The sequence below is a fragment of the Drosophila elegans genome, unplaced genomic scaffold (genome assembly GCF_018152505.1).
Source record: "Drosophila elegans isolate 14027-0461.03 unplaced genomic scaffold, ASM1815250v1 contig_155, whole genome shotgun sequence".
Lineage (NCBI taxonomy): Eukaryota > Metazoa > Arthropoda > Insecta > Diptera > Drosophilidae > Drosophila > Drosophila elegans.
Genome location: NW_024545520.1, coordinates 216,181 through 232,577, shown reverse-complemented (window position 1 = coordinate 232,577; position 16,397 = coordinate 216,181). Strand labels below are relative to the sequence as shown.

The window sequence follows — 16,397 nt, the reverse complement described above, 5'->3', positions numbered from 1 at the left end:
CATCCCATCCCCCAATCTTCCAAAACAATAAGCTGCCTACGAACCTTCACCTTTATATCGTGCGCGCCAATATTTGGATCGTTTTGACACTTTAAGTAAAAGTGCGCTTGCGTAGCGAAGAGAGATAGCGGACAATAAGAGAAGCAAAGACTTCATCCCGTCAGAGTGATTGGAACAGGTGCTATGCGTGATAGAGAGACAACGCATAGCATTTTTGTATTAATTGTAAGTTCTAAGGGCCTCGTGTGTTATGTGATTCGCGCGTGTGTGTATAAGCCAAGGCAGAACTAAATAAATAATATCGCCGAGTTTGCTTAGATTATATTTCAAATTTTCAAACCACCACAACCTCAACCAAAATTTGGAAAGCACATTTTTCGTTTGTCTCTCTTCTATATTATTTTTTGGCGATATTAATAGTATTCTGAGAACCCATTTTAACATTCCCGTAGAACACAGCTTAGCTGTTAACGTTTTGATTACCTTTTTATTATAGCTAAAACTGTTATTTAACAGAAACGTATTTAAAGCCATTTAAATCCAATTGGTAGAAAAGGTAACATTTTTTGAAAACAAACTCAATAAGATCCACTTATATGGAATTATGTTATAATTTTTATTCTAACCTGAACATGAAGTATTTTAGTATTAATATAATTTAATAAACTTTGTTACGGGAACGGACTAAGCCGGGGTAAGAAATAAAAAAAATAAATAAATAACTATAGACAAAAGACACTGTAAAGTGCAGGTGGCGAAACACCGAAATTGGCAAATACGGTAACCAGAAACGAATTGGTCAGAGTAAGCAATTCGCACAAACATACAGCACGAAATGGGTATGAGCAGCAATTAATAGCAATTAAGGCAATTAATACGAAATTTAGGCAGAAAATGAGGATGTGCTGTACCTAAGTGGGAACACTTATATGACCCGGAAGCAATACCACCGGTATAAAAGGTCCCACTACATTATGATCGGGGAGTCACAGTCCAAGACAATTGAGAATCGGGACAGAATCGACCGCGGAACCGGTCAGTCTACTACAGTCTACTACCGGCGAAAACAGTAAACGCGGATAACCTATCCGAGTTATCTAATTTGGAACCTAAGAGAAACACACTTTTTATATATCATGGGATCTACAAACTCGAAGGCATACAGCGACGAGGTAAACAACGTCAAAATTGTAGATCACAAGGAGGACATCACTAAATCACAATGTTATGTGCCTCATTACTGGACTCCTGATGTACAAGCGATCTGTGCAGATTCGTCGGGACCACGGACAACAACTGGTGAAAACCGTAGCTGTCACTACCAATTGGCCAGAAAGGGGGCAACACTAAAATATCAACCCGTGGACAACTAACTAATACTTCACAACTAATTATTTCTATTTCGTCAATATAAGACTCGTCTGAACAATCAACAACACCCAACAATAATAAAAGAACAACTAAAAGCAAGCAAAAGACCAAAATTTTTATATGTAATTGGAACCACCGATAAACCACTGCTAGAAGCACAACCGTTAAATATCGCGAGTGCCGATTTCACTCTTCTCTTCCTCGCAATACCTTTTTTTGTTTGTGATAAATGACCAACATTGCCAAATTCCAAGAAATGTCATGTTACATAATTTTTTTTATATAAAGTAATTAAAAAATGTATCAATAGTGTGAATTTTCACTGATATATATTTCAGCATATGTGTATAATTAATTTTCCGAACCCAGAATTCCACAAAGGGAGCTCTAATCGATGGGAATAAAAAGGGGTAAGTGCGTTGCGTTCGACTTACTGTCAAGCGCCCTCTTATAAAATATATATGTGGGGTTTTAATTTATTATTGTTTACTGATTAATTATTAAGAATTAGAAATGGAAATACACTTTAGCAAAATTTAAATTGAATAAGATCTCTCGTCTTCACGTCCTTGGTTATCGTCTTGGAACCACTCTCGTCAAAGGCTCAACTCTCCGTCTTCTCGTCGTCTGCCTCACACCAACTCTTGCTTTTTGCTCATCCTCGTCGTTCGTCTTTAATCTACATTTGTAGTCTTCTCGTCTTTCGTCTTTACTTTTTGGATCTCACATCTTTCGTAGTTCTCGTTCTGCTTAATAGTTGTTGTCAAGGGTAAACGAATGGCATGCTTGCTCCTTAAAGCAGATACACCCCACATATATATATAGATATATGCGTATAAACCTTGATCGATGTGCAATTTAAACATTTATATATATAAAATCATGTAGCTAAAACTAAGAAGTCGAGTAGATGGTAAAAACAGACGCATTCCAAAGGAAGACGAGCCGATGGAAAAGAAGACGACGTTCACTACAACAAGATGTGACGACGAGGAGACGAGCAGAGCAACATATCGAGAGGCCGAGCGTTAGTTGCTGACGGGATCGAGTTGAGTAAAGAAGTGCTCAAGCGAACGACGTGTGACTACGAGACGAAGGTTAAATCAAACACAAAGATTCAGATTTCTTACTATGTTAATTAATATTAATAATCAAACTTTTAAATAATAACCTACGTAATAAATAAAAACCACAATTATTCTTAACAGTTTTATTGCACGTGAATACAAATATTATATAAACAGCTTAGATTATTTCTCACTTTAAATAATTGGGCACCTAAATTTACACTTATATATGTCAATGAAATGTGCACCTTTTTAAATGAAAAATCTTTTCAATAAAATATAATCTGAAGCAGAACTCAATAATGTTTTAGTAAACGTTTATAAAAAGGAGAGCTGGCGCAAATGGAAAAACTCGGGTCAAGAACAATGACGTAAGTTTCGACTGACGACATTGACAATAGGGGATCACATTGCAGTGGCGGCGATCCATCGGCATACGGGACGTATGAAGGGGCAGAGTAAAACAGCCACACGCTGACGATCGATATTCGGTCAAGCGGTATAGCTAGTTACTTGAGAAGCTTGTGGGCAGCGACGAAAAAGGACAAAACCAACTGAACTAGTTCATTTTATTGATTTATTTATTTATTTATTGGCCAACGGTATTCATTCCTTAACTGGCTACTTATTTATTCAACATTATTATTTATTATTATTATTATTTAACAATATTCTTACGCACTAACATTGAAAAAAGTAATCGATCAGTTTATGTTTAAGATCAGACTTGCTAGAAAAATAATTAAGTTGCATGTTAGTTGGAAGTTTATTGCACTCACACAAGGCTCTATAAAGTAGCTCGTTTTGGGAGTAATTAGTCCTGCGTAACTCAACAATAAAGGGAGCAAAATCTCGGAGGTGCCTGGCAGGAGCATTTAAGACTACTTTTGAAGTTCTGGACAGTCAATGATTCCGGCCACCAGATCGGCGATGAAACAGATGGAGACGATTGTTCTGCGATTGGCAAGTGTTGGAAGGTGAACGAGGAGACACTGCTCCTGATAAGGGGGGAGGGGTTCAGAAATTCTTAAGGGTAAGAGGGCGAATTTTAGAAAGTTTTTCTGTAGCCTTTCTATTCTATTTATGTGGATATTGGCTAAACGATTCCAGATAAAACCCGCGTACTCTATTTTAGAGCGCACAAATGTTGAAGCCTCGTATAGGGATCCATGAAAAGCGCTGAGTTCCGCTTTACAAACCCAAACATAGCGTACGCTTTAGGCATGATATAATCAAAGTGTGCTGAGAAATTAAATTTGGAATCAAACATTACACCCAGATCTATGCATTCTTGTTAAACATTTAAGGGCTGCCCTGCAATGCAATATGTGGTTATAAGGTTGTATACGCATTTGCTTAGCTTACATAAAAGCATTTATTAATGTTTAGCGGAAGTAAATTTGGGTGGCACCATGCACTCAAGAAATCTAAGTCTAACTGCAGTGATAGTGAGTCTTCTGGAGTTTCCAATTCTCTGGAAATCTAAGTCTAACTGCAGTGATAGTGAGTCTGCTGGAGTTTCCAATTCTCTAAAAATTTTAAATCGTCTGCATAGAGGAGACATTCTGAAGGGATATTGAATTGTACATCATTTTTAAAAATAATGAAAAGCAGGGGTCCCAAAGCACTCCCCTGCGAAATGCCAGATGTTGCCAAATAAGGTTCCGAAAATGTTCCATTAATGTTCACTTTGTAGCTACGATGGTTTAGATAAGATCTTATCCAGTTTAACATAGCTGAGTGTATGCCCAAATGTGCAAGTTTTGCCAACAAGGCACAGTGACAAACTTTATCAAAAGCTTTAGCGAAATCCGTGTATACGGTATCAACAGCACTGCCAAGCTTATTAAAGGCTTGAATACAATAGTTGCTGAAAACTGCTAGGTTTGTCATGGTTGACCGACCTGATACAAAACCATGTTGACAGTTGCTTATGTATCTTTTTAGAAGAAACGAAAGTTTGTAGGCAACAATACGCTCAAAAAGCTTAGAAATATTTCTTATTTTTGCAATACGGCGATAATTGGCAATGTTATTCTTGGCCCAGATTTTAGAATTGGAGTCACGTATGCAACCTTCCATCTATCAGCAAAGTGTCCACTCAAAAGTGATAGATTAAAAATAACTTTCAAGGGTACACATAGCTCTTCCCATCGCCAACAGGATTGTAAGAATCGTCAAAGTCTTGAATAGCCGAGTGAATATTCTCGTCTTCAACAGTCAAAGAACCTATGTTTACCAATCTTGTAATTGAATCAAGGGTTTGAGAATCATGCCAATCTTCTGCTCGGTCAAACTTAGCTTTAAAAAAAGAAGCAAACAGATTTGAAGTTTCTATATCAGAATGAGAAGTTAAATTTCTAAGGTACATAGCAGAGGGAACTGAAGAAACGTTTTTTTTGGATCTGACAAACCTCCAAAAAGATTTGGGGTTGAGTTTCAGCCCGCTCTCGACGTCTGCTATGTACTGATGGTAAAGAAATTTATTTGAAAACTCAAATTCACGTTTGTGTTGCAGGTGCCTATTCCAATCACTCGGATCACGCGATACTAAGAATTGTTTATAATACTTATTGCAAAAATTTTTCAGCTTTTTTAGGCCTTTTGTATACTAAGGCAGCTTCTAAAAAGTGATCATAACACAACTTCAAACTAACATGCGAATGAATTGATTGCCAGTCAACTGAGGAAATATCGCTTCTGATAGAACGAAGGCAGCTTTCAGTGAAAATGAACTTGGAAAAATTATCCGCTGAAGGCGCAAAACTATAAAAGTGTACTTTTAGTAGCAATGGCCTATGATTGCGATAGGGAAAATACATTCAATTAAGGAAAAATTTATATCGAGACTAAGAAATACTAAATCTTAGAGCTTATACAAATCATTGAATACATTATTAACTTGTATTAAAACCATACTGAATAGATCGTCGATGAAAAGAACCTCATGTGGCTGATGCAAGTTACTTGGCAGTAAGGAATGAGCGTCAGGGTTCTTCGCCCATGTAAGGGCTGACAGGTTTAAATCACCAATAAAGCAGAGATGCTGTGGGTCCAGTAGATTATCATAGATATTGGTCACGTTCTCCAGATGGGCCAGAATATGTACTCTTTGGCGGTAAGACGCCACAATAAGTAGGGTATTCACTGGTCCAATAACAGAAACAGCCACTTGATCCAGAAGGGTGTCTTCATTGAGAAGTGGTCTTCTAGATAAACATCTCAAGCTGCGACGAACAGCCACAAACGACTCCTCCTCTAGCGCATTGTGTTTTTGTACCATCTCTGTCCTTGCGATAGACTTGATGCAAGTTGAAATCGAAGTACTCGTTAGTGTAAAAGTTCATGTTGAGCCAGGTTTCAACTAGGACTATGACATCAAAGTTGCCTTGGGATGTAGCAAGATATACTTGTTCCGCTTTTGTCCGCATTCCAGAGATATTTTGGAAATAGATTTTAAGTGGGGATGTGCTTAAAATGGAATGATTATAAGTCCTCGGGGTCGCCACCAGCTGATTCGTGTTGTTTATGCTAATGTATTCCAGTGCATGCGGAGTAACAGCACCTACCGATCCTAATGTTTTTATTCCGCTGATCGTCCTTAGTAACGACATAACTTTGATCCATGCTTATCTTCAGAATTAAGTGCGCTACATTCGCAAAATATATTAGATTTTTCGAAAAAAGAGAAGCCAGAATTTAAGAGCGATGGCTCTAAGCTGTAAGCGGCCACTTCCAAGAGAGCAACTTTAAGAGAACGTAGCGATAAAAGCGGGCGATGTTGTTGTTCATCCATCAGCTGAACAGAAAGTTTAGCAGAGAGCTCAACTCCCAAACGCACTTTCAGAGTCTCATCAAATCCAGAACAGCTATACAAAGCGGGCGGTAAAAATTCCAGATAGTGTTGTAGTTGTAGCATCATTGCAGAGAGCTCGAATCCGGAGAGCGGACAAAGAGCATTGACATTAAGACTATGACTTAGGAGAGCCTCGCTCAAAGCGGACGTTGAAAGCTGAAGCCGAGAATTTTGTGGGGCTGTCGTGAGCATATGAAAATAATAGAGCACGTCTCGGAAGAGCACGCAATCCGTAATAGGAATGGAACCCGATGTTTGGCGAGGGTCGAAGAAAACGAACTGCAGCTGGTGTTGTTGGATATTTGTCAGTGGATAGAGCGCAAAGAATTTAAAATTTGGGAGAATAAAGGCAATAGGCAAGCCCAGCCTTTGTTGTTGCGAGCACAAGCCCGGTAGGTGAGAAAGAAGATCGCCGAATTGCCCCGCAACGGTGATGACGCCAGTGGCGCCAATTCCTGGGGGTTTTTTGGATCTGAATTGGGTGCTGATGAATTAGGAGTATGATCAGTGTGCAACTCAAGAATTGTTTTCTCAACAATTGGTCTGTTCCTGTGGATGAATCTGCTGACTTTTACTGCTTCTGGCCAAAATTCAGCGCAAAACATAGATTGATAGTATTTGGATTTGGATGGATGGATACCAGAACAGCTTGCTTAGCATGATGGGATGAAGCCTGGTTCGCTTGATGGGAAGTAGAAGGTGTTGGTGCTGCAGGTTTCACCATTTTATTGCGCTGACTGGCATTATTTTTGCCAATAGCAGGAACGGGAAAAGCAATATTAAACTTTGAATTTAAGTCCATGTATAGATTTCTTAGCTCCCGAATCTCTTCCATAAGTTCTCCGATTTTAGAGTGAGAATCGTTACTCACAACACAACCGTCGCATTGCCAGAGAAGGTTCGGCATATTGATTAGTAATTTAATTGCCTCTTTGCGTAGATCAACACAGTCTATGTGAAATGTGCTGCGACAGACCGACGAACAACGGACCGCCTCGAAGATACGTAGCTGCGGAGCAGTAGCCTCGAAATTGCATTCGGTGCATAGTGAAAAACAACCGATCACAATGAAAACTGGATGATGACTGATATGTTGTAGCATAAACATGTAACAAGAATAATCTTTTATTTTGCATGTGCGGTGGAATTAACTTTTCTTTCATTTGCAGTGAAATTATTTATACTTTATTGACATATTGGGGAAAAGAACATGAAATTCAAATTAGTGGTTTCAAGCTTTAACTTGAAAACAAAATTGAATACAAATATTTCAGTACCTCAATACATATTATAGCAAATTTGTTAAGATAAATAAAAAATGTTTACCGCAATATCAGCCGCGGACCTCAACTGATTTTTATGCCCTTGCAGAGGGTATTATAATTTCTGTCAGAAGTTTCCAACGCACTATGAAGTATATATATTCTTGATCAGCATCACTAGGAGAGTCGATCTAGCCATCTCCGTCTGTCCGTCCATTTCCTTCTACGCAAACTAGTCTCTCAGTTTTAAAGCTATCTGCATAAAACGTTCACAAAAATTGTCTTTCTATTGCAGGTAGTACATAAGTTGGATGGGAGGACTATAGCATATAGCTCCTATAGGAGCAATCGGAAAAATTAGTAAAAAAATATTCTATCTTGCTGTTCTAAAATTTTTTTAAAGTTCTTCGACAAGTAGAAATGGTTAAATGCTTCAAAATTACGCTTTAAGTTTCATGAAAATCGGACGAATATATCATATAGCTCCCATGGAAGCAATAAAAATAAAGAAAAACAATTTTTTTAAATTCTTTTTGACTTATTAATAATTTGACACTTCGGAATTACGCTTTGAGTTTTCTTAAAATCGGAAAACGATATCATAAAGCTGCCATAGGAACTATCGAAGAATTGAGCTGCAAATGAAAATAGCTTCAACGTTTTAAACATATACGCAAGTAAATGATAATTTTAATGTTTTCAAGAGTATTTAATTGTTTTATAGCTGCAAGGGTATGCAAACTTCCGTTTGCCGAAGGTACTGTCAAATGCTAATTACGCTGACTAAAGCAAATTTGGTCTATAATTGCTATATAAATCGGTTTCAAAAGTTATTAAGCAACAAAAACGGCAGCTTTTCTTAGTTCAGAGAATCTTACGCTGTCTGGGTAGAAAATTTCGTTGAGAAGTATGAATTATCAGTTTGGCAATAAAGGAAGCAAGCTTCGGCATGCGGAATTATATAAGTCCTTGAAGCTATCGCAAAAATTAAATATTCTCTATTTGATCAATAAGAGTGAATAATGATTTTTCGTTTAATTAGTCAATCGATCCTAGGGTAGTTGTCAGATTTTAATAACAAAAACGGTAAGATAGAAATAGTAAACCGTTACTATATTATTAAACATATTTTAATTTAATTTTAAAACAGCAAAGTTATAATTGCTGTTAATTATTTTTTTTTTTTGTTCTTATAGGAGCTATATGATACAGTCGTCCGATCTAAATAAAATAAAACCGTTATTCAGAATTATTAAATCAATACTATACATTAAAGAATTAAGCCTCTCCAAGGGTGCCGACTGGTAATGAGGTTACATTGCCTGAATTCAAGCTTTCGGCTTTACTTTTTCAATACCAAAGTCATATGGCGCCGTCTCCGGGACATGGTATTGGGTTACAATAACAGTGTTAAAAAAATTTCGTATATCCAAAAAATATATTTCTTAACCAGGTAAAAAAATTGTGACAGTCTCATTTTCAACCCGGAAAATTTATTATTTCAAATTTGTGATATCAAAAATTGTGAAGAAAAATTATTAAGTATTCGACTAAATAAGAACATTTTTTTAAATTTTCATTTTCGTCGCGCTGAAAAAAAATGACCGTGTTGATATAAAAACTAAAAGGTTTATTCGATCGGTTTTTTTTAATTACTGTTGATAATATTGATATAGTTGGACTTTATTTAAAACTAAAACTTAATATCAAACGAAATTAACTCTTAGCGGAGTAGAACAACCATGTTGATAATCGCACCTTCAAAATACAACATTTTTGATTTTAACTTTATTAAGAATAAAACTTAATGGATACACCTTTAACATTTTTCAATTCGGCACGCCGTGATAGGCAAAAATTCAAATACCTGGATAAAATGGGCCGAATGTGAACATTTTATATGTGAATAAATTAAGACGAATGCTTAATTAATTTACGTTATGAAAATTGATATACATAAGAAATTTTGTATGTTGAAGGTTCGATCTTCACGCCTTTTTTACCTCGTCAAGAGGTGTTTTTTTTATATATATAATTAAATATTATTTAATTTCATTAATAAACTAACATTTACAAACTAAAGTTAATAAAATAAAGAAAGGATCGCCACAGAATAAACTTAGCAATATATTAAAAAAGCTAACTTTTATGTTTTTTATTATGTTTTTTTGCGGTATAAAATTTATTTATTTTATTTAAAAGAACCGACTCAGAAGATTTTGAGTTCTTTTGTTTACGAACATCAAAAAATACGTTTTCGGGAAAATCGATTTAAAGTATTTTATACGTGAACAATCGTTTGAAACGCTGTAACTCCGTTAGTTTTGCTCGGATTGACTTGAAATTATAATATTCTCAACATATTGTTCATTCAGAAAAAAGTTTAAGACCCTACCGCGCCCTTAAATGTAAAATATACTTTCCTTGGCAAAGGAACTCTGTAATGAATTTGTTCTATACTAACTTCATTTATGAGATTGCTTTTGTTATGCTGTCAGAAATTTCCATTTAATTGACTAATAGAGTATGGCAGAACTGGTGTTGTTCATATTAATACGCTTTCTTTTGCCTCTGACATTAATCTTTGGTAAGAATTAAAGAATTTTATAAGCAATTCTTAATAATTATTTATGTCCTTATTTTAACCATTAGTTTCATTGGTGCGCCCTGTTGGTATTTCTTGTATATATCTCATAATGTTTTTTTTATCACCGTGGCTCCTACAAACCAAGAATTTAAGACAGCGAAGCTTTTTAAACGTATTTATTATATTTCTTTGTGTCTTAAGTACGATTTGCCTTATCGGGCACCTTTTAATTAATCTGATTGGCTTATTTTTTATTGACTTAAGCTCTAAAAAATCTTTAGCTTTTATCTTACGCCAAATTGGTTTTCTGTACTTTAAAGGACTGAGGTAATACTTTAAAGCAGGGGTGCTTAAAACTTCCTTATTGCAGTGCATTTACTAACACACAATTTACAAAACGAAAAATTGTTTTTGTTTGGCAATTTGTGCCCAGTCAGCCCTTAAATATCCCTTAGCATTGTGCATTTGTGCTTAGAAGTGAGCACCCCTGATTTAAAGCATATTTTGATTAAAAACTAACTGTTTATTTTAGTTTTGGTTCCATTGCGCACTGGACTCTTCCTGATTTCTTTATTCTTCTAGAAACAATTATCTATTTAATTTTTTCCAAAATTTTCCATAAACGGCAGAAGAAACTTTTTCGAAATGACGGTGACGGATTTATAAAAGTAAATAAAGAAATATCAGATACTTTAAAAATAGCGGAGATGAATCGACTGTTGATAATAATTTATATACGAACAGTTCTAAAGACATGTAAGTATTATAATATTATTATAAGGCAATAAGTATGCATTTTTATTAAATATATTCCCCCAGCTCCTATATTTTCTCTCATCGTGCTTTACTTTGCTGCTTCTTTAAGGCCATCCTTACCAGGAAGTCTATATTTTTTAATGTTTATCATAGCTGGAACATACTGGGCACTTTATCGCCAACTAAACCGGTGAATATACTGCATTTTATTGTATCAGTTCTGAATATGATAAGTATTTAATAACAGGCGAATGTACTATCCTCTGATATTTATGGTTGTTGCACTTTTGATACATATTACATGTATATTTGCTTATCAATTACCAGTTTTGCAAAGATCAATTAACATTAATACAATATGGAGCAGGTGAGTACATAGGATAAATAATATTAAAGCAGTCGTATATCCGAGATACTATGTGGATAAGGAAAAGGTGTCTCAATCAGAACTTAAGCCGTAAAATATATTATTTGAAGATCGCGTATAACTCTTATTTATTTAACTTTTAAATAGAGTTATGGGAATGGAAATCTTACTTAGTCTTTTTAAAGAAAATAAAAATGGAAAAATACTGGAGTTAAACAATCAACTAAATTTGGATTCGTATCTAAACCCTGTTGCTGTTATGTTAGCATATTTTGCATCAACGCTAAGCCTTATAAACCGCTCAAAATACGAGCTAACGTTCAATACGATTCGTATGAATTTAGAGCCTAAGCCCCACGGTATATTTTTAAACACCCAACCTATGAAAGGGAAAACCGATGACTTATCGGTTGATGCGGAGCCCTCAATGCTGGAACAGTTTTTTTATATGATTTTTGATATTACTACATTCGTTTATAAGAACAGCTATATATTACTTAATATTATTATGATGGTAAATATTTTTATACTGAACCATATTTTGTAGTTTTTAAAATGAAGACAACAATTGCGGGTATATACTTCCACAACAATTTAAAAACTATACAAACAAAATAAAACAAGAATCTACGCTATGGTTGAGTTCCCCGACTATCAGATACCTGTTACTCAGCTAACAAACATTCAACTTTAAAATGAGCACAATTGTTTTTGTAAATGAAAAATTCTTTGGGAGATAGGTACGCTTGCTACGAACAAATTGCTATACACTAAAATTTTTCATTTCTTCCTTGGTGTCCAATTCGTTACTGATAAGACTGAGGCAAGGCAACAGAAATTTCATTTAATCCTTTTTTTTGGATTGGCAATTAGTTTTTTTTTTCTTGACTCTTTACTGACTCCAAGACTTGTGTGCCAATATTTTATACCCTTGCAGAGGATATTATCATTTCAATCAGAAGTTGCAACGCAGTGAAGGAGGCATTTCCGACCCTATAAAGTATATATATCCTTGATCAGCGTCACTAGGAGAGACGATCTAGCCATGTCCGTCTGTCCGTCCGTTTGTAGTCTATCCGTCCGTTTTTTACGCAACCTAGTCTCTCAGTTTTAATGCTATCTGCATGAAACTTTCCCAAAAGTTGTCTTTCTATTGCAGGTAGTATATAAGTCGGAAGCCTATTGCTACCATAGGAACAATCGGAAAAATAAATACAAAAAAATTATAACTTTGCTGTTTTTTAATTTTGTTTTAGTTCTTCAACATATTGTAATGGTTAAATATTTCGGAATTACGGTTTAAATTTCATCAAAATCGGACGATTTTAGCATATAGCTCCCATAGGAACAATCGGAAAAATAAATGAAAAAATTATAACATTGCTGTTTCTTAATTTTTTTTTGTTGTAGTTCTTCGACATATTGTAATGGTAAACTATTTCAGAATTACGTTTTACATTTCATCAAAATCGGAAGACTATATCATATAGCTCCCATAAAAACAATATAAATATTAAAAAAAATTTTTAAATGTAACTTTTTTATGTTGTAATTTTTTTATAAATTTTTTTTGATTATTTCATTATTTGACAGTTCAGAATTACGCTTTTAATTTTATTCAAATCGGAAAACGGTATCATATAGCTGCCATAAGAAATCAAATAATTGAGCTGCAAATCATCATAGATTCAATGCTTTTAAACATACACGCAAGTAAATCATAATTTTAATGTCTTCAAGAATATTTAATTTTTGCAATATATGCAGGGGTATATGAACTTCGGCTTGCCGAAGTTTGCTTCCTTTCTGGTTTTGTTTGTTTTTATTTTTTTATTTCTACATTATGTTTGCATTCTGATTTTTCTATTTATTCTTATCGATATTTACACCATCGATATAGGCCAGCAGCTATGTATGTATCAAAAATAGGTAGCGTACTATTTTACGCTCCTTTTTGCTGATCATAATGGAATAATTTTTGTATCATGATCAATGATCATACGCGTTCAGCAAAACTATCGTAAAAAAAACCCATCTGAATACGCCCCATATGTCACATGAGTCTAATCTTAAATTGTAATAAATAATTTGAAAGTAAATTAAATTAAACAAGAAAAAAAGCTAATTTCAGCTAGCCAAATCACCAAAACCTTATCAATCATACCGAAACTTGATGACTGCGTGAACTGCGCGAATACACTGCATATAATCGTACGTACGGCAAACTTTCCGGTTAGATATGGATCCCAAAAGGTCGGAAAAACTATTAGTTCATTTATAAAAGGAACCACGTCGTAAGCTAAAACAATATATTCTGACAGCTTTAAAGCAGCTTACGACAAAATCGATGCATATGGCAAATTTTTTTGTCTTATATAAAGTCTTATAGCCTGATTCCATTGCCGCATTAGTGGACTATTGAAATGTGCCTGATTCCATTGGCGCATTAGCAATTGGCTAATGCTACTCCGACATTTGAGTGGCACGAACAGCTTATCTGGGTTTGTTTACTTTTCAATTTTGGCAAATCCAAAAGAATTTAATTAAAATTAATAAACATGAGTGAGTTTTCTAAACTCTACAATGCTCAGTAGGACATACATAATGCGATCGAGGCATTTGCCAACTTGGACGACAAGGAAGAGAAGCTGAATGCGTTGTTATGATGGGTTTGCAATAGAGACCACCACATATTCTAAAAAGGGCAAGGATCCCCGTATATGTGGGAGTTATTTTATGCCTTAAATATGGTAAAAAGGTAAGTAAGCTGTTAAAACAGCAGTAAATAACAAAAGATTATATTGAATATTGGAGTAGAAATTTGAAACAATTATTCGGAAACTTTCGGACTTCAATGGAATTATTTTTAATTTACGAACTAGTCAAAAAGGAAATGCAAATTTTAAGCGCGCAACATAACTCTATATAAATTATGTAACTTTACCAATGTATATATTTAAAAGGTTGAGAAGCATATAAGAAAATATTTAATATTGGAGTACAAATTTAAAACAAGGACATGGAACTTGGCGCACAATATTAAAGTTAACCGTTAATCAAATTAATATTATACTACAAATTACATAAAATACATCTTTAAAATAGTTTAATATACGTACCCTGCCTTTGATATCGTTAGTATGTACGTAAGCTATTAAACCAGCTGTAAATAATAAAAGACTTTATTTAATACAAGGGCTTGGACCTTGGCGTAGAATATAACGAAAAGTCCACTAAAATTTCACACGTTTGTATATAAAATAAAGAGGATCACTACTATTGACATGTACAAAATTGTCCGATCTACGGTCGCTGATGAGGGAGTGTGGTGACTCCCGAAACAGTTTTTAGCATATTTGTTGTTTGGCGTTTGTGTAAGGAAGACTTCGGGATTATTTTACACTTTTGTTATTCCTCACGCTACTTTTGCAAGTTTAGCAATTTCGACAAGTCTGAAAGGGTATTAAGACTTCGGCTTGCTGAAGAAAGTTTCAAGTAAAATAAAAAGGAAATGAAAAACATTTTGTACTGCAATATTTTTATATGGTTTTTACTGACGTTTTGAGAAGAAAAAACTTAATATTCGCCAAGATACAACCCTGTAAAGTGTGGAAGAAAAAAGTAGTATAAATAAGAAATATAAAAAATTTTAAAGGAATCGATTCAGTCAATCTCATATAAGCCATTTAAAAAAAAGTAGTTTTGAGAAAAAAACGTTTTAAGATACGGAAACATTTATATTGGCTCCGACGCCACGTCAAAAAATCGGCTGTATCTCCTAAAATAATTTGAATTTTGAAAAATCTTTAAGGGATAATATTTTTAAAAGACTAAACATTCGAAAAATGCAAAAAAAAAAAAACAAAACAATAAGGCTTCTTATTTAAATTTATACTCCAGAATACCGTTTTAAATCAGAAAGATTAAAGCAAGATACTTATATAAACAATAAATAATAATATATATAGTATAATATCAATTTTGTTAAGTCATCAAACAACATTTTTGTGGAATTGACAAGGAATTACCTTGTACTGTCAACAATTGGACCGTCTGAAGGAAGCAATTGCCCAGAAGCCCCTCGCTTTGGCCAATAGTAAATGAATTGTTTTACATCAGGACAACGCTAGACCACACACATCAATAGCGACTCGCCAGAAACTCCGAGAGTTTGGAAGGGAGGCTGTGACGATCCACCGTCACAAATATGCAAAATTCAACTTTCACATTAAAGCTTAAAAGAACATACCAAATACTGGCCGGCCAAATATTCAAACGCGCGCTCTAAACCAACAGCACCCCGTCACATTTATTCGACGAAGTTATCGATTGCCGATAATCATCGCCCAATAAACCCGACCACCCAAAGCGGGATTATCATCATCGTCCGATCTGGTCACACTAAGCAGTGCTCATATAATCAGAAACACAGCCCCAGACCAGTCACTTGCGTTCCAATGACTCCAAGTGACAAAAACTAGGAGGAATACCCGGGTAAGTGTTCTGGTAGTTAGTCTTGGTAGTGGTGGATCCGTAAGAGTTCGGTTTGATTTCGGCTCTACGACCTTGTGAAAATCACCGACGCCCGGTGTGGTTTAGAAATACGCACCCAGGACCGGTCGAGATCGCTGAGCCCGGTACGGCTTTCGTAACTCCGGCCCATCTCAGTGAGTTCCTATCAGAAGTCACGTTTCCGGCTTCCGACCCGGAAACGATACGGAATAAAACGGCAGGTCGAAACTAACGATGTCCGGCAGCTCGAAATAACGATGCCCCACATCCCACTAGAAAATCCAAGTAGTTCGTTCCTCTAAAGCGATCCAGAACACTACGAATCCGACAAGCAGTGCACAATCGACCCTTGCGAAGCGCCGACATCAAGCAGTGCACCCAGCCACAACGCATCGTCGACTCCAAGCAGTGCACCTAGCTACCGCACAACGTCGACAACAAGCGGTACACTCAACCATCACACATCATCAACGCCAAGCAGTTCCTCATACCATTGCGCAATGCCAGCAGCAAGCAGTGCAACATAGGCCCCTCCGTAGCGCCGATCCCGCACACAAAGCAGTGCGATACTCAACGAGCTGCAATATACTCGACCCTTCCGCAGCGTCGATATCAACAA

At 35.5% G+C, this 16,397-nt stretch overlaps 1 protein-coding gene across 1 annotated transcript; it reads left to right on the top strand.

Annotated features, from left to right (window-relative positions):
• Positions 1-10,082: 10,082 nt before the first annotated feature.
• LOC121466801 (piezo-type mechanosensitive ion channel component-like) lies at positions 10,083-16,196 on the top strand. Its single transcript, XM_041707200.1, has 7 exons — positions 10,083-10,143; positions 10,209-10,470; positions 10,676-10,899; positions 10,963-11,089; positions 11,147-11,266; positions 11,414-11,780; positions 16,083-16,196. Exons 1-7 carry the CDS (start codon positions 10,083-10,085, stop codon positions 16,194-16,196), a joined length of 1,275 nt encoding a protein of 424 aa, XP_041563134.1.
• The last annotated feature ends 201 nt before the right edge of the window (positions 16,197-16,397 follow it).

What these genes read in the sequence shown, in the direction of transcription:
- LOC121466801 (XM_041707200.1), top strand. Translation starts at nt 10,083, where the DNA reads ATGGCAGAACTGGTGTTGTTCATATTAATACGCTTTCTTTTGCCTCTG. An exon ending in CTGTACTTTAAAGGACTGAG is followed by an intron (nt 10,471 to 10,675) that starts GTAATACTTTAA and finishes TGTTTATTTTAG; the next exon opens with TTTTGGTTCCATTGCGCACT. An exon ending in CTTTATCGCCAACTAAACCG is followed by an intron (nt 11,090 to 11,146) that starts GTGAATATACTG and finishes ATTTAATAACAG; the next exon opens with GCGAATGTACTATCCTCTGA.